The 23165-nt window shown below is 42.2% G+C and overlaps 3 protein-coding genes and 2 long non-coding RNA genes across 19 annotated transcripts in view; 4 read left to right on the top strand and 1 right to left on the bottom strand.

Moving 5' to 3' along the window:
* Window positions 1–2598, bottom strand: part of LOC141639764 (uncharacterized) — a 30759-nt gene extending 28161 nt beyond the window's left edge. For 12 of the 15 annotated variants that reach the window (XR_012542651.1, XR_012542658.1, XR_012542656.1 and 9 more), the window contains exon 1: window positions 695–1258. The gene's annotated coding sequence lies outside the window, so the exon portion shown is untranslated. Of the gene's footprint in view, window positions 1–694; window positions 1259–2169 lie in introns of those variants that run through there. The other 3 variants (XR_012542659.1, XR_012542649.1, XR_012542650.1) reach the window with 3 other exon arrangements.
* On the top strand, window positions 401–9989 carry LOC141639765 (uncharacterized). The gene is made up of 5 exons (XR_012542663.1): window positions 401–485; window positions 8992–9026; window positions 9116–9160; window positions 9696–9764; window positions 9911–9989. It is a non-coding gene; the product is annotated as an uncharacterized LOC141639765 (long non-coding RNA).
* Window positions 9990–11866: 1877 nt separating this feature from the next.
* Window positions 11867–12268, top strand: LOC141639788 (protein FAR-RED IMPAIRED RESPONSE 1-like). The gene has a single exon (XM_074448835.1). It carries the CDS (start codon window positions 11867–11869, stop codon window positions 12266–12268), a length of 402 nt encoding a protein of 133 aa, XP_074304936.1.
* Window positions 12269–12274: 6 nt separating this feature from the next.
* Window positions 12275–13683, top strand: LOC141639789 (protein FAR1-RELATED SEQUENCE 5-like). The gene is made up of 3 exons (XM_074448836.1): window positions 12275–12877; window positions 13131–13290; window positions 13355–13683. Exons 1-3 carry the CDS (start codon window positions 12275–12277, stop codon window positions 13681–13683), a joined length of 1092 nt encoding a protein of 363 aa, XP_074304937.1.
* Window positions 13684–22342: 8659 nt separating this feature from the next.
* LOC141639771 (uncharacterized) lies at window positions 22343–22996 on the top strand. The gene is made up of 3 exons (XR_012542665.1): window positions 22343–22398; window positions 22475–22543; window positions 22627–22996. It is a non-coding gene; the product is annotated as an uncharacterized LOC141639771 (long non-coding RNA).
* Window positions 22997–23165: the final 169 nt, after the last annotated feature.

Raw genomic sequence — 23165 nt, forward strand, 5'->3', positions numbered from 1 at the left:
TACATTCTAAGTCCCATCAACTGATTCTCACATTATACACTGGGGAAAAATTACTTAGAAAGGCTCCTAACATAATACTCCGTTACATTTTTAACTCAATGCATGCGCCCTATCAACTCTAAGAGAATCTCATTCAACAAATAACGGCAAGAAAAAGCACCACACTAGTCAAGAACAAAGTCAAACAAGAACAAGGAACAGACGGAAGCACAGGGCACACTTACATCATTTCTTTGTTTTTTTTTTTTTTTTTTTTTTTTTTTTGGTGACGAGGGGTTTAATCCCCCGGGCTCAGGCATTCCGGCGTCACCACCTGGACGAACACGGGACCTCGCAATTCTTACCTTTGCAAGCTTTGAGGTTACCCAAGTCTACCACTAGACTGCAAGCACTTGGTTCACTTACATCATTTCTTAATAACTTGGTTGAACTTCTTGTTGGCACGGGAAAAGTCATAGTCATGGCCATGTGTTTACAACTCACAGGTTAGTTAGTAGTTTCGTAATTCTATCATTACCATTTTGTCAATTTGTCTTCAATTTTCCAGTATCCGGATTGTATAAGCAATAAGAACATCAACATTTACAACCTTGGACATATATTTTAACTGACATAAAAGATTATATGAGATTATTTCGATGCATATTTTAAAGAGAAAGCAAGATTTGTTTAAATGTTCTATGTATCCACATACCATCACCATCAAACCCGTGACCCATCACCACACATGACTAGTCCACCACCGCCTCCGCTCACTCCCACGACCACCACCTCCTGCCCACATTGCCTTCACCACACACCCACAAGACCATCCGACTGACTCTCACGACCACCACCACCGTAAATCTAGGACACCACGAATCTCGACCTTTATCCACCACCAACAGCTGACCACGTAAACCCTCGAAAATCGCCAAGAGAAGTGGAATAGGAATCGTCGCCGAACATGGAGAAGAGAGGGTGAGGAACAGGTTGCGGAAGAGTAAATGCGTTGTTGGCGGTGTTGTCGAAGGTTGCCGGCTAGGTCTGGCACTCTGGCGCCGGCGTTATGAGACTGTGGGTAGGGTGAAAAAGAAAGAGGGATGTGGGGCCATGTGGGACAGTTGAGTGTGAAAAAGCAGTGGAAATGGGGTCAAAAACATGCATGATTGATACGCATAATCTTAAATTTGAGGTTTTTTTTTTTTTTTTTTTTTTTTTTTTTAACTTAGTTCGTACGCTTCGTACTCAACTTAAGTTCGAACGTGATCTCGCCCCGTAGATTATCATGTCATTTTCTTCTATTTCGTTCCATGCTTATTGTTTCTTCAGAGCTTAATTAGAAGTGTCATCCATCAAAATCAGCAAACACCACTCCGAAATTCACATTCGTCTCCCCAAAACATCATAAACATGCATCCGCTAGTCACAACCTAGGTAGCACCAAAACGGACACGGACACGTGATACGGCATCCCGTGAAAATTAGGACACGGGACACGCTATTTAAATTTAATAAAAAAAATATTTTATGGTTATAAATAACGTATGATTTTATTATTGTAATGTATTTAATTCTAAATTTAGTGTATTTGATACTAAATTTAGGTAACTGAAGGTAAAATTCGACCTTAACTATAACTAATTCTAATTTCGCACCCAAACAAATCTTTTAATCAATCTTTTTTGAGAATTTATTGCTCGTGTAAACTATAACATGTTTAGGCGTGTGTCCGACGAGTGTCGGGTGTCCGAGTGTCGGACACGGTGTCGGACACGGGACGACTAGTTAGGAGGAGTGTCCGTGCTACCTAGGTCACAACTACTAAAAACAACACCACCGCACAAGCTTCCAGCCAAGACGATCCTAGATTAATAATACCCAAGCCCACTCTAAAGTCGACCATTACCCACCCCATACACAGCAACGGCGACAACAACAAGTCACCAACCACCATGGACTTTCTTCGTTGCGCGGATGCCGGTGGCCCTCGCTTTCCTGTCACCGACGACTTTATAGACTCACGATATACATTTCCGACTCAGAAAAAGTCGCAGAAGCATCAAATGGAGTTAGATTTTTCTTATTTTGCCTATAAATGAATAGATCTAGTAATATTCAAATCAATGTTGTAATAATTTTGCCAAAAAATAAACAAAATTGGAGAGCCATGTCATGAATTGGGGATACCGAGGATGGAGACTTCGCCGGAGTGGCTGACGTCTGAGTCGTCGGGGGCAGCGACTGGATGACGATCGTAGGTAAATACCAAAAATAAGGGGAGGTCTGGGGTTGAGTTTGGAGTAAGAAAGAGACATGTGACACTGAGGATATTTTGGTTTAATAGTAGTCGTACTTATCTGAATTGGATATAAGGGTTAAGATTAAGTTCGTAGGTTTCGCATCATAACTTAGTTCGCACGGGATTCCGCCCCCGATAATATACCTATCCATGCTAGTGTTATTGTATACAGAGTATACGGAGTATAAGTTTGTTTGTTTAATTTTTTTTTCTTGTGTATGTTTGCATCCTAAATGTCCGTCTTTAGGGATCACTAGTGGTGAACTCCTGTAATGCATAAATTATAGTTATGGTAGTTTTTCAATTTGTACAAGCTTACTAGCTAATCTAAATGTTTTCCACTTTAAAGTGTGCCCAAGTATGCAACAACTACATTATTCTAGTGTTTCAAGACCTTCACGTTAGAAATGGGTTCGAGAATTATAGTGTCGGCTTTATTCATTCATTATATCTTAAAGCCGAGTGATAGCAAATCTTTCCCTCAATTGTAATCCGGAAAAAAGGGGGCAAAAATGTGTATCCAACAACTTAAAGAGTGTATCTAACTAGTTAGATGTATGTATCTAGTAACTTAAAAGAGTGTATTTAGTTAGCTAAGGGTATGTATCTAGCAATTTTAAGAAATGTATCGAGCAAGCTAGAGGCCGGTATATATCTAAAAAATTAAAAGAGTATCTAGCTAGATAGAGGTATGTATCTAGTAATTTAAAGGAGTGTATCTAGCTAGCTAAAGATATGTATTTAGTAACTTAAAAGATTGAATCTAGCAAGTTAAAGGTATATAGCTAGTAACTAAAAAAATGTATTTATTCTAAAGTAGGACAGAAAAGGCTTTAGATCAGGCGGCTTCGTGTAGTGGATTTATAAAGAAAACTTAGTTTTTTTGACTTCAAGTTACCTTTTTTATCAACTTAACATGTGTGTTTAAAGGTTTGCTTGGATTGAGGGTAAAAGGAAGGGAATGAATAGGGGAGTGATAAGTAAGATGCATTTTCCATGTTTGGCAATAGAGTAATTATTCACCTCCTGAATCTATTAATCTTATGAAAAGATAATACATTACCCACCCTTCCCCCCGGGTAATGATTAAGGGAGTAAAACATCTACTCGGTAATCATTACCCTTATATGTCAAACCTATCATCGATTAATTCATTACCCAAGTAATTGAGTTCTCCGGTAATTATCACCCAATTAAAATTTACCCCCGGATTATTTCATGGATTCCAGGCACGCCGTAAGGGATAACTGTGTACTTAACATTGATTTATTTGTCATCAATTGAAAGAAATTTTCAAACTGCTGTAAATGATCAGTTAGTCTTGCTGAAGACGGGTTGGAACAAGTGACGGGTAATGCCACTCACAAAACGAATAGGGGAGACAAGGTGGGGGCACCCCCATGTGCTTCCCTCTCTCCTCTATTTGGGTCATTTGTGAGAGGAAATAGTATCCGTCACTCCAAAGTGACGGATACGTGCCGTCTTCCATGAGATTTTGTGGTAAATGATAAAGAGAATAGTGCTAGCATCATTTTTTCATGGCGTAAGGAAGCTAAGATGCGCCATGTTTTCTCTTGTATGCATTTTGTGGTTCTTCTAGTTGAAAAATATAATGGGCTTTCATGGTACCTCGTTCTCTTTTATGGTGCACCTAGTTCTTCTATGAGGGCATCGGTGTTGAGTGATTTAGAATGTCGAATATCATCCTTTCAATTTCCGTTTTTAATTATTGGAGATTTTAATCAAGTGGAATTCACTTCCGATAAGTGGACATTGAAGCCTACTTCGATAAATGGGGCGGTTATGTTTAATAAGTGGCGTATTAGAAATGAGTTAGTGGATATGCCTTTTAAGGGACCTCAATTTACATGGTGTAATAATCGGAAGGGTCAAGCTCGTGTATATGAAAGGTTAGATAAAGCTATGGCATCCAAAGATTGGTTCACTTTCTTTCCAAATACGGGACTAAAACACTATCCAATTCAGATTTCTGTTCACGCTCCGATTGAGTTGGATTTTAATCTTATTGGTAATGGGTCCCGGAGGCCATACAAGTTAGATTCGTGGGCTCTAGAACATGAAGAGTGTATAAAGGAGGTTCAAAAGGCGTGGTCGACAAGGTTTACGGGTTCTCCGACCTTTCAGGTTACAAGGAAATTAGCTTTGGTAAAGCATAGGGTGAAAACCTGGACCCTTGATAAAAGACAAGATTGGAGAGGGAAATAGGAGGATTTTGATGTTCGTCTTGAAAAGGGCATGGAATTAGCAATACGGGAGGGAAGGGAAGAGGAACATTCTAAAGTGGATGAGGAAGTCAAGGCTTTTGCTCGTGCTGCTGATATGTTTTGGAAACAAAGGACTAAAATTCGATGGGCCATTGATGGGGATACTTGCACCAAGTACTTTTTTAACTGGGTTAAAGGGAGGGCTGGGAGGAATTTTATTTATGGGATAAAAGGGGAGGATGGGGAGTGGACGTATGATTCAAGTATGGTAGGCACAGTATGTTTCAGCGATACTTCATGGAGTTGTATGGGGCTAATGGGTTGATGGATGAACCCGAGAGTGTTGGGGCTGATGAGGAGGTCTTTAGGGGTGTTTCTAAGAGCTTGGCTGATGATGATGCTGATAGGCTGGCCAGGCCTTTCACTGCTAAGGAAGTTCGGGCGGCAGTTTTTCAAATGGGCCCCTTGAAATCTCCGGGACCTGATGGTATCCCGGCCCTGTTCTTTCAGAAATGTTGGGGTTTTATCAAGAAGGATTTTATTAAGGCGGCTCTATCTGTGTTAAACTCAGGCCGTGTTTTACGAGAAGCAAATCGAACCTTTATCGCCCTTATTCCCAAGACTCGAAATCCTGAGGTTGTGCATGACTATCGCCCCATTAGTCTCTGTAATGTCTTTATGAGAATCATTTCTAAGTGTGTTGCAAATAGGATTGCCCGGGTTATGAGTTCTCTGACTGGTGAGTTTCAGAATGCGTTTATACCGGGAAGGCTAATTAGTGATAATATTCTACTGGCTCATGAGGCGATCCATGAAATTAATAGACATAAGAGTGGAAGATATGGGCGATTCGCGTTTAAAGCCGATATGAGTAAAGCCTATGATAGAATTCGTTGGAGTTTTTTTGCTAAGGTCTTGCGTAAGTTTGGTTTTCCAGAGAGGCTTATTAATTTGATCATGAATTGTGTTATGACGGTTTCGTATGAGATCTTGCTAAATGGATCGCCTCTTAGTCCTTTTTCACCAAAATGTGGTCTTCGGCAGGGGGATCCTTTGTCCCCTTATTTATTTTGTGTATGGAAGTTTTATCGGGGATGGTTATTCAAGCCCAGAATTGTGGAGTACTCAAGGGTATCCCGCTATGTAAGCAAGTATCTCCTTTGACGCATCTTTTCTTTGCGGATGATGCTGTGTTCTTTCTTCAGGATATGGGTGATTCTGCGAAACAGTTGAAAAAGATTTTGGACGCTTACTGTAGAGCTTCTGGCCAAAGGATTAATGATGCTAAGTCGGGGGTCCAATTTAGTCCAAGTATGAGATTGAAACAGGTCCAGGTGTGCCTTAAAGTCTTTAATATTGGAAACAATAAAGGGATCGGTAAATATCTTGGGATTCCAACGGAGTTTCAAGGGTCAAAGAGGGACTTATTCATGGCATTAACTGAGTGTGTGATGAAGAGGATTTCTTCGTGGAACGGCATTTTCTTATCATCGGCTGGTAGACTTACCCTGATTTCATCGGTTCTATCAAATCTCTCAAATTACTTTCTATCGGTATTTAAGATACCGGTAAGTGTGACTAACAAGATTAATTCTTTGTTATCGCATTATTGGTGGGCAGGATGTAAATCGGGTAAGGGTACTCACTGGTGTAGTAGGAATTTTCTGAGTTTGCCTAAAAGTGCGGGAGGTCTTGGTATACGGAATATTGAATGTTTGAATCAGGCTCTACTAGCTAAGCAGGCTTGGAGAATTGTGTCGGGTCAGGAGTCCTTGTTTTGTAAGGTGTTTAGGGCAAAACGTTTTGGGAGAAAAGGGATGAATACTAATTTGGAATACAAAAGGACGGGGAATGTGTCATGGGGAATGAGAAGCTTGCAGTATGGAATGGATTTGTTAGCTAACAACGTTGCTTGGAAACTAGGAATACGCTCTAGTCTTAATGTGTGGACCACTCGTTGGGTTAATGGTGAGATGCCGGAACCGAGTACTGAGGCTCTACAATTGGAGAATGTTGATTTAAAAGACATAACGATTAGCGATATTCATCAAGTGAATGGAGGTTGGGATGAGCAACATGTCAAGTACCTTTTCCACAGGGGAGTGGTGGACCATATCCTGGCAATGCCAGTTTGTGCTTCACAAATTCATGACTGTATTTATTGGAAGCACACGACTAATGGTGAGTACTCAGTGAAAAGTGGATATGGGGTCGCTTTTAATCACTTCATGGAAAAGCATGCAAGCACTAAGGACAAGACACAAATGAGTGCTAAAAGTGGTAGATTTTGTCAAAAGGTCTTGTAGAAGCTCCAAGTTCCACAGAAGTGGAAAGTGTTCCTATGGCGGCTCATTTCTGATTCTCTTCCTGTGGGGTTGAGCCTTGCTAAGCGGGGTTTCCAAGCTGACACCAGCTGTAAAATGTCTGCGGCTGAAAATGGGTGTATGGAATCCAGAGCACATCTTTTTAGGGATTGTAGTGTCGCTCAGCGTATTTGGGCTTGTTTGGATTTGGGTATTCGGGTTAACTGCGCTCCGTCAATGGATATTGGAGACTGGATTATCAACTGGATGTCTTTTCTGGGTAAGTCGGAGGGTGCTACTCCTAGGTTGATTAAATTTATGGGTACCTTGTGGTGCTTATGGATGGTCGAAACAGGGTGGTTTTTCAGGAAGTTACTTTCCACCCTCAGATGTTCTATGGTATATGGCGAAGTACAATGGATTTAGTGCTAAAGGCATGGGAGGAGGGGGATAAGGTACGGGGCGTGGATAGGGTGCTTGGGGGCACGTTGAATTGTTCACCCATGGAACCGAGGGATGGTCATCCCGTTTACGTGGTTGGTGCGGCCTCGTCTTGTGCTCCCATGAAGGTTATGGTCGATGCGGGGTGGAAATCGGTTAAGGAGGCTGCTGTTGGATGGGTTGTGATCGCGGCGAATGGAACCACTCTTTTCAGTAGAGGTATCAAAATCAAGGCACAATCCGCGATGCAAGCAGAAGCTCTAGGTCTGAAGGATGTATTGAGTTGGGCTAGGGATCAAGGGATTCGACACTTAGACGTATCAACGGATTGCCTTAAGCTGCTGCTCCAAATAACTGGAAAGGAAATGATACACCACCTTACAAAGGGGATTCTAGATGATATGGGCGCTTTATTTCCGATGTTTCATTATTTAAGTTTTTCTTTTGTTCCTAGATGCTTTAATAGGACCGCTCATGACCTTGCTAAGAAGGTCATGAGAGGGACGTAGATTGTTAAACTTTATGTATTGCTGCCGAAAAAAAAAACATTTTAGTGGGTTTCTAAGTATAGTACTTGGTACGTATAATATCAATCACAATAGTGTTATGAGTTTTGTTTGTACAGTTGTTTGTTTTACTTATTAACCTTTGTTTGCAAGTTTCTTTACAGTGGGATGGTGTCACTTAATTACATTTAATCGGCATGAATAACGATAATTCACATGGAAAGTGATTAGAATGGCAGTATTATTGAACATCGCCTGTCATGCCCAACCACTCCAGAGATACACTTATAAGCACTCTAGATATACTTATAAGTATTCCAAGTACGCATATCAACACATATCGATATGTGTACCTGGACTACTTAGAAATGTATCTAGTCTCATACTAGATGTATCTAATAGGCACAAATGTAATAGTTGGGTCTCAATCATCACCGTAAGGTTTTTGGTTGAGATGGTTCATTTATCAAGGTATCAAACCCAGAGTGACGAAAGGTCACGGGTTCAAATCCTGGCAGCCTCCAATAACTCACGAAGTGGAAATTCAGCACATGGTATGAGGGGACCTGTGCACTAACCACTCTTCGAGCCCAATGGGCATTCGAGTGAGGGGGGTATAATAGGAATAAATATAATAGTTGAGCCTCAACCATCACCTTAAGGTTTTGGTTGAGATGGTTCATTTACCAAGTGGAAATTGGGGTTGTGTACTGTGTCGGAAAGTAGAAGGAAGTTTATTATATTATGTCATGGGTGGGAATAGTTGATTTGGTTAAGTATAGTATTGCTTATGTTAGTTCGTATGCTTCGCACCGTATTTTAGTTCGCACGGAATCTCGAATACATATATATATATATATATATATATATATATATATATATATATATATATATATATATATATATATATATCATACGAACGTCTAAAAAGGAAAGTTCAAGCGTTATAATAACTCACACTCACCTAAAAATCATCCCAACAACAAAAAAAAAAATTGTTCGAAGAAACGCGAATCTCCATTGCTGCAAATCATCCTACTTTCCGCCATTATTGTTCCTGTCCACGCGAATCTAAGAGGTAAGCTTTTACTCAGATTAGGGTTTACAAAATTTTAATCGTAAATTAGGGTTTGAACAAATTGAAATTCTTAAAATTAGGGTTTACCAATTTTAATCGTAAATTGTATTTTGAGATTTTGATGGTAATTTAGTTTGTGTTTTGATACTATTTTTAGGATGGTTATAATTTCATCATCTTCTACTGATTCAGGTATGAATTATTGTTGTAAATACATTTTTGGGAACTATTTTTTCAATTAAATTTGGGATCCATTTCTGAAATTGCTTAAGGTGTTGTAGGTGATAACGGGAAAGGGGATGATTCAATCACAGAAGAAGTTATAGGTACACATTACTGTTTTTTCTTATTGGGGGATGTCAGATACATGTATCTACAAAACTGAAGTAGTGTATCTAGGATCATAAAGATGTGTACCTCTGGATAATTTTTCTGACTGTTTTTGTATATTTTTTTGGGGTTTAATGGGGGCCAAAGATATATCTTTGACAGAATAAAATTCTTAGCCAAAGATACATCTCTGGCTGTTAGATACATGATTCCAGCTAATTTGAAAAAAAAATGTATCTGGCTAGCTAAAACAGTGTATCTGAGGTATGGTGTAATTTATAATTTGTGGGTATCATGTACCTAATGTGGCTTGGGTGACAAAGTATGTGCTCCGTATTACTCGTATTGATTATGGTTTTGTGCACCGTAGAGCAGTCTTTCAAAAAATTAAGCTAGTATAGCATTTGAAATTTTTTGGATGAACGTTTAGCAGTTTGAAAATCGCAACTTCTTTTTCTCTGCACAAATTGTTGATGTATAGTGACATATGAATTATTGTATCTAAATTGAATGAGATGTGTACCTGTGCAGATAGTATACCTGCTACTAATGTCCATGCCTCAGATATACTGGTTGTACTTCCCTTGACAGATGCAACATGTACGCAAAATGTAGCGTGAGCATGTATCTAAATACATTAACTATTGTATCTAATATCATATTAATGTGTACCTATGGAGTATATTTTTGCTGATTTTAGTACTGGAACATAATGCATTTCCTACTGTGTGTCATTTCCTGTGCAGACAGTATAGCTGCTGCTAATGTTGATGCTCTAATGAACAATGAATATACCTCCTGTGCTTCCATTGACTAATGCACCAGGTAGAAAAAATTGTGGTTTGTTCATTAACAAGGTTTGATTTCACTAATATAATGTACTTGCCTTAAAATAACAACCTTTTGGTTAAATTGTCTTGTAGAAACCCCACAAGTTGGTTCTGAAAACACAATTTTTGGATTCCCAAGCTGACCAGAAGATCAAAAACCAATCAACGGTATGATATTTTCAAATTTGGAAGATAGAATAGATTTTTACAACAAATATGCAAAAGTTTGTGGGTTTATTCCAAGGTTAGATTCAACAAAATTGGTTAATGGGATTGTTACACGCAAGCGCTGTGTGTGTAATAAAGTAGGCAAAAGTAGGAACAAGGGGACTAAAAGAAAGAGAACTGTTACGAGAACAGGATGTGAAGCTAAGGTTAGTTTTTTTTTTTTTTGACAATAATAAACTGATATATATTAAAGGAAACACAGGTAGGATACAGTGTTAGCCTGTTGCCAGGCGTACAGACCAGTAAGGATAAATGACAAACAAAGCACGAATTTCTCGAAAGGAATGCCGTGCACTAATTGGGACTGGCAAAGAGGTTGCCAGAACTGCAGATAGTTTACAACAAGTGACTAAGAAACAAACAGAACCCAGACTCAGAGAGTGGGCGTAGCGCATAGCACATAGAAGGGCCCTGGTAGAAGCGTCAAAAGACGAGGTTGCGCGTACAATACTTGACCTGGAGTAATCCAACTCAGTACTAATGATGCAGCAACTAAAACAGCTCGTATTTGGGACATATTGTGTGGAGACAGAAAAGGAAACCGCACTCCGTTGATGTGAAGATGGATCTGTGATAACACATGGTGTAACAAGGTCAGTAGAGGGGTACAATAGTGTAGAACGTACCTTGGGTAACTGAACATGCGAGTGCAGTAAATCCTCAATAAGTCTACAGGTAACTGCAGGGTCACCCTGGTGATTGCGAAAAATCACTGCATTACGAGTAGTCCAAATGGCCTGGAGAACACAGCAAAAGTAAAGCAAGAGCCATTTTTGATCTGTCACCAAAGATTGTTTGTGAAGATAAGACAAGAAGTCGCCAATCCAAGATATAAAGGAAGTTGATGGGTTAGCTATGGCGTTAATTCCAAGGGCGGATGCTTTCCAGACGCGCTGGGCAGAGGCACATGTACGAAATAAATGTTCCTCTGTTTCAGGGGAAGAAAGACAGAGAGAACACATGGAGTCAACCGGCACATGTTTGGATAATAAATTATTAGTCGTTGGCATAATATGATGAGCCAAACGCCATAACATGAATGAGATCTTAGGTGGAAGCCCTTTTCGCCACACTCGTTTCCAAGGAAAAGTGTGAACAAAAGATCGTATGCAGAGAGCAGCTGAAGATTCAGACCATAGGTGGGAGTAACCGGATTTTACGGAATAAGAACCGTCCTCTGTATATTTCCAGTAGAGAAAGTCATCAAAATTCTGAGTTGGTGGTTCCATAGCAGTAATTTCCTTCGCACAAATAGAGGAAAAGTATCGAAAAACCATAGACGGATTCCAGTCACCAGATTCCAGCAAGAAATCAGAGAGAGATGGCGCGCAGCTCGGAACTGAACAGGAGGTGTGCCAAAAGGCTGTTTACCATTAATCCAACGACTCGACCAAAGGTCAAGAGACCGTCCATTACCAAGCTTCCAACAAATACCATTTTTAGCGCGAAAGCTTGTACCGTGCAAATACCAGACCATATAAAAGAAGGATGAGAAACGCGAGAGGTTGCCAGAGGAATAGGCAAATCTCGGGCATATTTCGGGGACACGTATCTGGCCAAAAACCCAGTTGGCTGGTTAGTTTTAAGAGAATTGACACCGGTGAATACCAAATTTATGATTTTGTTGAGGTACACACACACGCAATGGTTACCCCAGCTACAATGGTTCATATGAAACCATCTAGGAATTTGAATCTCTTTCACAAGAAAATGATCATGGATAATTCAAGGGTAAATCATGGTCCAGTGGATTCCTTTAGAATGTTTAAGGAATATGTAAAAGGGTACAAAAATGTTGGGACTTCTTTAGAAGATTTCAAAAACTTTTCAAGGGATGTTAAGAAATATATCAAGGAATATGATGCTGAGATGTTATTGGAGACTTTCATGCAAGAGAAGGCTATGTCTCCATCATTTTATTTCGACTTTGAGGTGGATGATGAAAAAAGACTAAGTAAGGTTTTTTGGGCAGATCCAATCTCAATTAAAAACTATGCCCTTTTTGGGGAAGCCGTCTCTTTTGATGCTACTTATAACTTCAATTAATATAAAATGGTGTTTTGTCCGTTCACTGGTGTGGACAACCATAAAAGATGCGTCACTTTTGCGGGTGGTTTGTTAAGAAAGGAAGATGGAGAATCATTTACCTGGTTATTTGAGAATTTTGTGAAGGCTATGGGTGATTGCTATCTTACTACAATTATAACTGACCAATGCAAAGGCATCAATCAAGCTGTAAAAGATGTGTTTGGTGACAAAACACAACACCGATTATGCATGTGGCATATAATGAAAAAGTTGCCAGATAAAGTCGGGCCGACAATTTGCCAAAACACAAACTTTTTGAAGGAAATAAATTCTATTGTTTGGGATGGAGAGATTGATACAGAAGAATTCGAATTGAGATGGAAATCTATCCTTTCTTCGTATGAGCTTTCTGATCATGAGTGGCTGAAGTCAATGTTTGACATTCGTTCAAGTTGGATTCCTGCCTACTTCAGAGACATATATCTTGGTGGGATTATGCGCACAACATCAAGGTCAGAATCTGAAAATAGCTTCTTTGGAAATTTCACAAACCCGCACCTCACTCTTGTTGAGTTTTGGATGCGTTTCCAATCGGCTATGGATGCGCAGCGTTGGAAATATGCTAAGGTGACTGCTGATGATAAGAACTCTTCTCCAAAATTATCAACACCTCTCCTTCTAGAAAAAAAAAACTCTGAATTTTACACCACCACTATTTTTTTATCAATTTCAAGAAGAACTCCAAGCTACGTGTTTTACTTGTGGTCTTTAACCGAGGACAACTGAAGACAACAATGAGCATATTTCAATAATGGACCGCGAGAAAGACAAGGTATACACAGTTAATTTAAGTGGTAATAAATTTTCTTGTTCGTGTAAGATGTTTGAAAGAATTAGGTTACTTTGTAAGCATGTTCTATGGGTGTTAAAAGATAGAGGGTTTGATGATATACCTACGGAGTATCTATTAGACAGATGGAGCAAATATGTAACTTGTCGTCCCATTTTTAATGTTGTTGGGATAACCCTCCTGGCTGATTGTATGTCAATTGGAAAACCACCAAAGTAAGATAAGTGAATTGTGGTCGGAAGTATTTACTTCAGTTTCGCTTATTGAAGATAATGAGGAACTTGGTGATGAGCTGCTTGAACTTCTTCGCGGTTTCAACGAGAAATTGATGATTTCAGTTAAGCGCGGGAAGTCAAAAAACAAGAAAGCTGAAATTGAGATGCTTATTGGCTCGAAAATACCGTCTGAAGCTAGTGTTCTACCACCAGAAAAGTGTAAGAATAAGGGATCAGGAAGACGGATTACTTCAAACAAGGAAAAGGCAGTACAAGAAAATGCAAAGCCTTTGAGGAAATGTTGTGCTTGCGGTGAAATGACTCATCATGATAGTAGGAATTGCCCAAGTCGAGCCACTCAAAAGTGAGTCCAGTTTGATTTCAGTTAGAAAAAGTTTAAGTTGTATTAAGTATTCTAAAAACTTTCTAGTATGTAAAGACTTCTAAGAAGTATGTTGTATTTGACTTTAAATAGTGGTATTTCTAGTATGTAAAGACTTCTAAGAAGTATGTTTAATTAACGCATCTTGGATCCATATAGTCGCGAAAACAGAATTTTAAGGGAATAGTGAATTGGTTTGGTTGTCTAATGTCTCACGTTTACCGTTCAAATACTTTGCTTCTCTACTATTATACAAACTTTTATTGTGTACCCTCAAAAGTCGAGGTGTGACACACATAATTAAAAATAAAATATTAATACAAATTGAAGATTAAGTTCTTTATTTCATAAAAATTGATGAAACAATGGGAATAGTGATTTGGTGTAGTTTTTCTCGTATCTTGAATGTTGCATGTGGTGTTTCTTCTTACCATAATCGTCATTACGTGCCATTACTACCTCGCCTATTGTGCTAACCAAACCAGTACTAAAGTCATGGTAGCTATACTTAGCTACAAATTGTTCAGAGGAATTTTGATGAATTATAAATTAAATTTACTTTATTGGTTATAGGAATTTAATAAACTACTTGTTGGGTATTATGTGTATCCACAAAGCCGGGGATGTGTATCCACAAAGCCGGGTATGTGTATCCACACATCCTTTTATTTTGAAGTGTAACTGTCCAATGGCCCATTCCAGGAACAGTATGTGTATCCACAAAGCCGGGAATGTGTATCCACAAAGCCGGGGATGTGTATCCAGACAGCCGACAATGCGTATCCACACAGATGCGGTGTGTATCCACACGACCACGGGTGTGTATCCACACAAGTGGGGGTGTATACTACCCCCACAAACAAAGTGTACAAAAGAAAGTCATATATGTGTATTTACACAACCAGTAATGTGTACCCACGCAACAACCGCAAGATGTGTTAATAGGAATTTAATAACTGAATAGTATTAATAGTAGCCATACATTGAAAAAGGATTGAAACAAAAATACATTTGATAAACAAAAACCATTGTGTCAAAAATGTTCCTGGAATGTTTGAACACAAGACTATTATATTCGATTACATTTCACTACGCACAACACATCCACAAAACACACTCCCATCTGCTAAAATAATCTACGAACTCACCTGGTCATAAAACATGAAAAAAGTAACGTTAAGTTAGTTTAAAATAATTTTATATGTAAAATAAAATTAACATCTCCGGCACATATGTGCCTACAAAAAAAGATAGGGATGTGTATCTCATGGCGGGGTCGTGTATTCACACACCAGCGGGTGTGTATCCAAACAGCCAGAGATGTGTATCCACACTAGTTGCAGGTGTGTATCCACAGAATAGTAGGAATGTATCCACCCCCAACAGCGGGGGTGTAACCGCACATTCTGATATGTGTATCCAGACAGCCAACAATGCCTATCCACACAGCTGCCGGTGTGTATGCAGACAGCTGCATGTGTGTATGCGAACAGCTGCAGGTGTGTATCCAAGCAGCAACTAGTGTGTGAATACGCATTGTTGGCTATCCGACGAGCTAGATGTATCTGCACAGCCCCAAGAACTGTATCCTCACAACCAGATAAGTGTATCCACACAGCAGGAGGTGTGTATCTACACACTGAAAGAAGTCTATCCAGTAATTTAAGATTGTGTACCTTACTAACGTATTCTATCTCACCTACATATATGTATCTATCAGTTCCACATATTCAAAAATTACCTTTGCAGTATTTTTCTCCCACTTGAGTAGTTTCAACATAATTTGTCGCCGATAAGCAATCATATTCTGCAAATTAAAATGACGATAAGCAATGACACGTAAAGTGAAAACAACGTAAAATATGAAAATTTACTTATCAAGTCTATTAAAACTCACTTTGAAATAGTTTTGGTCCTCCCATAATTTCCTATCGTGTATTGCACCCTCCAGAAACTTCATAACAAATAGTCCGCAATCATAACTATACATACAGTTAAGATTATTGTGGACATGGGCCACCTCTCGGTTCGCGGATTTAGGCCGCCTACCGGTCCGTAGTCACGGGCCACCTGCACGTCAAGCCAATCTGTGGACATGCAGAGGTCTCTTTGAAAGCCACGCTCGGCGGCGTAAAATGCTTTCGACCGGATCGCTTTAGATCGGTCGGTTTCTTCTCGGTAAAGCTTTCGAAACGATTAGAGATGTTCGGAGTCGCCACCAAGCATTTGTGGGATGCTTGGAACCGGTTCGAATCCACTTTATACCTAGGCCAACCAAGACAAAAAGCGGTGTTTGACATAGGTACTAAAGATAAGGACTCGTCCCCCTTTTAGCATTCTATGCCTAAAATGACTCTCGTATGCCCTGGACAAGGCCATCCACTATCCAAAGGTTCAGAGTAAGGGGTGAGGGTACGTATTGGGAAGCCCTTTAATCGGACACCCAATCCCGCCCGCGTTAGCGGCCTCTACTGATCGATCGTGGTCGTTTAAGTGCAAAAGTTGATAAAACGGTTTAAATGCATGAATGCTCATCCAATAATTTAAACCTAACATGTGAGAGCTTTCTAAGTCGGTTAATTTAATCCAAGTATCAAGTATAAGATGTCGAGTTGGATTAATGGTTGATTTGCATGCAAGACGGAAATTAAACATCCATTTACCGTATTAGGTTTAGGGTGCATAACATGATCCATTTGTCTTAGTAAGGCATTTTGCAAATATGGTTTTGAATAATCAAATAGTCATCTGATCCGTCCTATATCCGGGTCAACCGGAGTCGGGATCGTCCTAGACTAATGCTGGAAGGGAACAGGCCCTGTACCAGTCGGCTATATGAGGCGCGAGCCACCCGAACCAAGGGTGAAAAATGCTTTATGGTTAAAACATGTGAAATAAAATAACAATGGTTCGAAAATACTTGAAATGGTGAAAACCGATTACAAATATGAAAAATGGATTAAGGGAAATGACGAGAACAAACACGGTTGATCTCTGGTCTGAATACCCCATTTAGGCGCGGGCTAGTTGGCGACCTAAGGGGCTTCTGCCTCAGACCAAAATTCAGTTTTGGCTCGTTTATTCCATGTTTTGGTTCATATTATGCATGTTTTAGCATGTTATAGTCATGAAACGAATGAAAACATAATAAAAGAGGATTTTTACACCCTCATACTTACATGTTTGGTTATGGTGAGTGACCGACGTAAGTGTAATAACTCGTTTGATCGGAAAAAACTCGGTTTAAAACCGTTTTTGGTAAGTAAAAAGAGTGTTTTAAGCTTTAGTGATGGTGTAGTGGTCTAAGTGGTCGGTCAAGTGATTTAATGCACGATGACGGTACCAAACAATGTGTAAGGCTCGTGTTTACGATCGGTAGGTCGTAAATACGCGTCGGGTTGTGACTTAAGAAGTCGAGTCGAGAATTTTAAGGGAGAAAAGATGGGGCGGACACTCGCGCCAGTCTCAAATGGGTGGCATTTGAGGGGTATTTATAGGAGAATAAGTGGTTGTGTGAGTTTTGAGCGACGTGGCCACTTGGGCTGCTCAAAGAGGCGCGAGCCACGTTGTGGGTCTTTGAGCTGTGTTGTCACTTTCACAACAAACTCAATCGTGATTTGTTCTATCCTAGGTTTTGTAGTCACATGTTTGGTACTTGACCAACATGAATCCGGGAAAACTTAAGGTAGAAGGTTTGAAATGTTTGGGTTTTGTGTTTGACTCGGTTTGACTCGTTGTTGGAGTCGGGATTTGAATTTTTGAGTCGGTTTTTGGTCCGGTGTCGGTTTTGACTCTAGTTAGTGTCATTGCGACCCCGTCGTCGTGCATTAAACACTCCAGGTATTTTTGAAATGTTTTGAAATGTCTTATTTTCGAAATCGTTTTAAGTTTTCCGACGTAAAGTTGTACACAAACTGTCGATCAGACGCCGCGATTCCAAAACATGTTGTAGTCCGATAATCATCGGGTGTTTGTTGGAGTCTCAGCAGATACTGGGTATCTATAGAGCCCCCACTTTGACTGAGGCTTGGACAGGGTGAAAGTCAAAGTAGAGCCCCTAGTTCAATCGAAGATTACAACCTGGAGACCCAAGCGACGTCGAGGAGGCTCGAAAGGATTCGGGCCAAGGACCTGTCATCGGGAAGGGCGGCGCCAAGGTGACTCGAGGGTACGAGTCAAGGACCTGTCGTCGGGAACAGTTTAGAGTCTTTCGACTGTCCGTGCGGGTCGTTTAAAGTCCGTTAGACGATGAACAAAGGCTCGCCAGCCATAAGAAGGAGTCATACCTGAGGCATCTTCGGATATGTCCTTGCGCGTTTGCGGACAAAGGCTCGCCAGCTATGGTAAGGAAATGTACCCGAGGCATCTTCGGGATGTGTCCTTGGAAGGGTGCGGACAAAGGCTGGCCAGCCATGATAAGGAAATGTACCCGAGGCATCTTCGGGATCTGTCTTTGATTGTGTTGCGGACAAAGGCTCGCCAGCCATGATAAGGAAATGTACCCGAGGCATCTTCGGGATGTGTCCTTGGATGGTTGCGGACAAAGGCTCGCCAGCCGTGGTAAGGAAATGTACCCGAGGCATCTTCGGGATCTGTCCTTGATTATGTTGCGGACAAAGGCTCGCCTACCATGATAAGAAAACGTACCCGAGGCATCTTCGGGATGTGTCCTTGGATGGTTGCGGACAAAGGCACGCCAGCCGTGGTACGAAAATGTACCCGAGGCATCTTCGGGATCTGTCCTTGAATAGTTGCGAACAAAGGCTCGCCAGCCACGAGGTGCGGTCGGTTAACGGACCATGGGAGTAGCCGCGTCGAATGGGCTTGTTTTGAAAGTAGCGAACTCGTGATGCCGCTGTGGGAATAGTGGGAATAGTGGGTATGGATTTTCACTATCACTGTTTTTGGAATGAGCGGGTTCCGTGAGGAAGCCCCCAGCTGGTATTTGAAGGAATAGTGAATTTGGAATCTTCACCATTCGTTGAAGTGACGGTTTATGTGCCGCCGTTGACATTTGATGGAAATAGTGAATTTGGAATCTTCACTATTGATTGAGGTGACGGTTTATGTGCCGCCGTTTAAAATTTGGAGAAATAGCGGTTTTTGCATTTTCGCTATTTATTTCTGAAATTGGAAGGAAATAGTGAATTTGATTTCACTATTATTTTTGGAATTGGCGGTTTTGATCGCCGTTTGCTTGAAATTTTTAGAAAATAGCGAATTTAAATTTTCACTATTTGATTGGAGTGACGGTTTATGTGCCGTCGTTTAAAGCCTTCGAAAATAGCGAATTTGAATTTTCACTATTTATTTTTGTTTTTGAGAAAATGACGACCTTTAATATCGTCGAATGAAAATTAGAAGTTTGTTATGTGGAAATTGGGCTAAAGCCCAAAATTCGCTGAAAAAGCAAGGGACACCGGATTGAGGCGCGAGCCACCTGGCGAACCAAAGGGGCTTCCCTATTTTTCTGTAAAAGACGTGAGTTCAGGCCGCATATCATTCACTTCGTCTTCTCCCTTTCGACACAAAAACCCGCAAAAATCGCCATTTGAAGGACCTTTGCTAGCTTCCACTCGTGCCATCATCAACAATGTCATCTCAAGGTAAGTATTTCCTCTTGAATCCATTCAAATTTGTTGATCTTTTGCTTGATTGAATTAGGGCAAATTTTACCCTAGAAAATCGAATTGGGCATTTTTGATTGAGCCCATTTCGAGTGAAATTGATGTTTGCATTAGGTTAGAAACCTGTTTAGGAGTATAGGGGTGCTTTTAGTTTGCATTTTGGTCCCCGTTCCCGCTCCCTATGCTCGAAAAACGTGAGTGAGGCGAGAAACCGTCTCATTTCAAAATGCCAAGTTTATTTGCTTAGGTAGTGGGTCCCACTAGGTTGCATTGTAGTTGGGAAAACCCGTATTTGCCATTTATGGACCTTCGTTGGATATTGTGGGCAAAATTGGATTTTTGCCTTTTGCGACGGTCTTACGTCTGACTGAATAAGCGCCTGTTTGGGCTTGAATTGAGTCAGTTTGCCTTGAAATGGACCTTATTGGTAATTTAGGTCACCTTGAGGCGTGATAAAATCACGTTTGCCTTTTTGCGGTCGTTTTTGAAATTTTGACCGGTTTGGGCTCAAATTAGCGTATGAATTGCCTTTTTGAGCCGTGGAAAAATACCCCATTGCGTCGGGAATGTATTTTGGTTTGTAGGCGGACCTTGTATAGGTCTTGAAATGCCGTTTTTGTGATTTTGACTCGTCTTTGCTTGAAGAGAGGGGCGAGTCGTTTTTGTTTGTTTGTTGTGAATGGTTTTGTTTGGTTGGATTTTGGGCGGGATTGCCCTTGTTTTGTATTGCAGGTTGTGTTTTTTTGTTTTTGGATTTATCCATTTCATGCCGTCGTAATGCCGAAATTCCGGCTGACGTTTTTTGTTTGTAGAAGAGTGTTCGGGGCAGGCCGAGTTCATGGCTGCGACTCTTGAGGAGTTGTTCGGGACGGGCCCGGTTAGCACTCCGGTTAGCACGCCCGCCATGGTTGTGGAGGACGTCACTGAGGAGGAGAGACCTCCTGAGCAGACTGTTGGGGCCTTAGGTGTCGTCGAGGAGCGTGAGGAGCCCGTTGTTGGGGCTGCTAGTACTAGGAGAGCTCAGACTGGGGCTGAGGCGAGTACCTCCGGGAGGAGGGTTTCTACGAGGGATCGTCGTCCTTGGGGGACCAGACGATCGTTACCAGATGTCAACAGGGTCGTTAAGTTGGGTCCTACCCACCACGTCGAGTCTCGCGGCCATAAGAGACGGAGTGTGGAGATAGCCAAGGACGATGCTGACGTCGCTAGTTGGAGAGCTAGGCGAGTTACGGCCCCGCGGGGGTTGCTTTTACGGGCGGCGCCTGAGTGGGCCGAGGGTTTTGACAATAACCAGTTGTTGCTTCGACTGGACCGACACCTTTCCTACCGTGCTCACGAGGGCATGGTGAGTTGTGTTCGCCGATTGAATTTTGTCATTTTTAAAATGTCGGGCCTAAATAGGCATTCTGACGTTGTCTGTTTTTGATTTCAGGAGATTGGCACCATGAGGAATTTCTCGGGCTTTTCTACCTGCTTGGGTCTCTACGACGTTCTCCGAGCCGGGTCAAGGGCGTTGATAGAGAGGTCGGCTTTTGGGCCGTTGGTGGCCGCTTGGCGGGACATTCACAGGTCTTCGATCAGGGCGAACCTGTGTTTGATCCGCGCTATGTTGGACCGGTATTGGGATACGACGTCGTCGTTCAACATGGAGTTTGGGGAGGTCGGCGTGACTTTAGCGGACGTCGCCATGGTATCCGGCCTTCCCTATGGCGAGTACCCCATTGAGTTTACCGAGACGCCGGAGAGAGTGTCCTCTTCTGCAGTCACTGCCTTGATCGGTACTGCTTTGCCGGAGCCTTCCGACGTCACTCCGTACTTGATCGCGAGCTCGTATGTGAAGGACCACTTCACTGAGAGGGTGGCAGGTGTTGCTCCGGCGCCGTTGGCGAGCCCGGAGGCAGAGGTTGAGGCTGACGCGAAGGAGGCGCGGCTGTGGTTATGGTACTTCTTGGGTGCCACGCACTTTTGTGACAAGGGTGAGCGTTTGTCGACCAAGGTGCTTCCTCTCCTCACCGACCTTGATACTTTGGGTCGGTTTGACTGGGTTACGCTGGCTTTGGCGAGTTTCACCCGGTACTTGCACGCGGCGGTGCATCCGGAGACAGTGGGAGCAGGTAGTGCTCCTACTTTGGTTGGTCCCGGCCTCATCTTTGAGGTACGAGTTTTTTGTGGTAGTTTTTTTTGAGTTTGATTTTGATTTTGACTTTGGCAATTTTTGAGAAATTGGCTGATTTCTGTTTGCTATGTTTGATTACAGGCTTGGTTGTATGCTTACTTCACTCCTCTGCGTCCGGGGACTACAGACGGTGTTCCCTCGGCTTACCCTGCTGTGAAGGGTTGGACGGTGGCTCGGAAGAAGTCGACTAAGTCAACTTACGAGGACTGCAGGCGTCGCTTGAACAAGCTTCGGGTTGCTGATGTAAGTTTCCGCTTTCTTTCCCTTCTCCTTTATAGATATAGATAGAGATAGGATGATTAGGTAGCTCATGAAGCCCCCCAGTCAGCTGAATAGCTTTGTTTTGAGTGTAGTTTGTTGGGCGGCCTTGGGAGCACTACACGAGTGTATCGGCTGCCATTAGGGAGCGTTTGCGGCCTCGCAGCTCCCTGCGTCTGTACTTGGAGACGACGATTGAGCCGGTTTGGTACTTGGGCGAGCGTCTAGTTCGCCAGTGCTTTACCGAGACCTTCGTCGTGCCGGTTGACCCGCATAGGGTGTTGTTCCAGGAGTCGACCCCTGACGAGGTTGAGGAGCACCTTCACGGTCGGGGAGGTGAGGATTCTTTGCGGGACGTTGACTACGACACCTTCCGGTTGTCGAGGCTTGCTTGGTACCCGATCGAGGTATATTTTCCTCTGTTTTTTGTTTCCATTGCCTCTCTTAATAGGAGGGTTTGTCATTTTTGATGTGGATCTACATGATAGGGAGTCGACCCGCCGATGAGGACTCGGCCATTTGACTTTCCGACGGAGACCACTTTTCGGGGCGGGCGGCGAGGAGCTTCGATTGCGTTCACGGAGCCGCGGTGGCCGAGGTGACCGATGCCGGCATGGAGTGGAGATTGATTGTTCTGAGGGTGAGTTCCTGACTTGAACGCTTTCTCCGATTATACTTTGCCTTACATTGTATTGAAGGACATTTTTGTTTTGTAGGTGACGACTGTTAGTCACCAGAACATGTGGCGGATGGCTAACCGCTGGAGGGAGGCTCGACTTTCTCAGGTAGGTTTTGTGTTCTGTTTTTGTGTATTTGGTGTTGTATTTCACGTTTTTAGATCTTGAGGATCTGTTATTGTGTTTTGTAGGGCACTGCGGATCCGGCGGAGCTCGCTCGGGTCCGTGCTGAGTTGGAGGTAGCCAGGTCGATGATCACGGGCCAGGAGCTGGGGATCATTCGCCGGGACTAGGACTTGAGGCGTCGTGAGGACGAGCTGCGGAGTCGAGACGCGGATATTGCCTCCCCCAGGGCTCAGTTGGCTGCGGCGCAGGAGCTTCGCGTCGTGATGGAGGAGGAGACGCTGGAGAGTTCTCCGGAGAGGGAGCCTGAGCAGGTGGTGGTGTCTGCGTTGGCGGCGACCCCCAGTGAGACCAGGACTGGTCCGACGGGGGACGTCGAGTAGTTTTGTAGCTTATCCGTGTCTTGGACTCTTGCCTGTACATATTTACATTTTGCGTGAGGCGGTTTGTATATATGTGTTTTTGGATTGTGGTTTATTTTGTGATTTTTTGGCTTTTTTGTGTTGTGTTTCGGAGGAGCGCCATTTCCGATTCTCCATTTGATGTTTGTACCAGTTCCTGCATCGTTAGTGTAGAAAACAGGCAACAGATAGCACATATACATAAA

Source organism: Silene latifolia, unplaced genomic scaffold (assembly GCF_048544455.1).
Source record: "Silene latifolia isolate original U9 population unplaced genomic scaffold, ASM4854445v1 scaffold_57, whole genome shotgun sequence".
NCBI lineage: Eukaryota > Viridiplantae > Streptophyta > Magnoliopsida > Caryophyllales > Caryophyllaceae > Silene > Silene latifolia.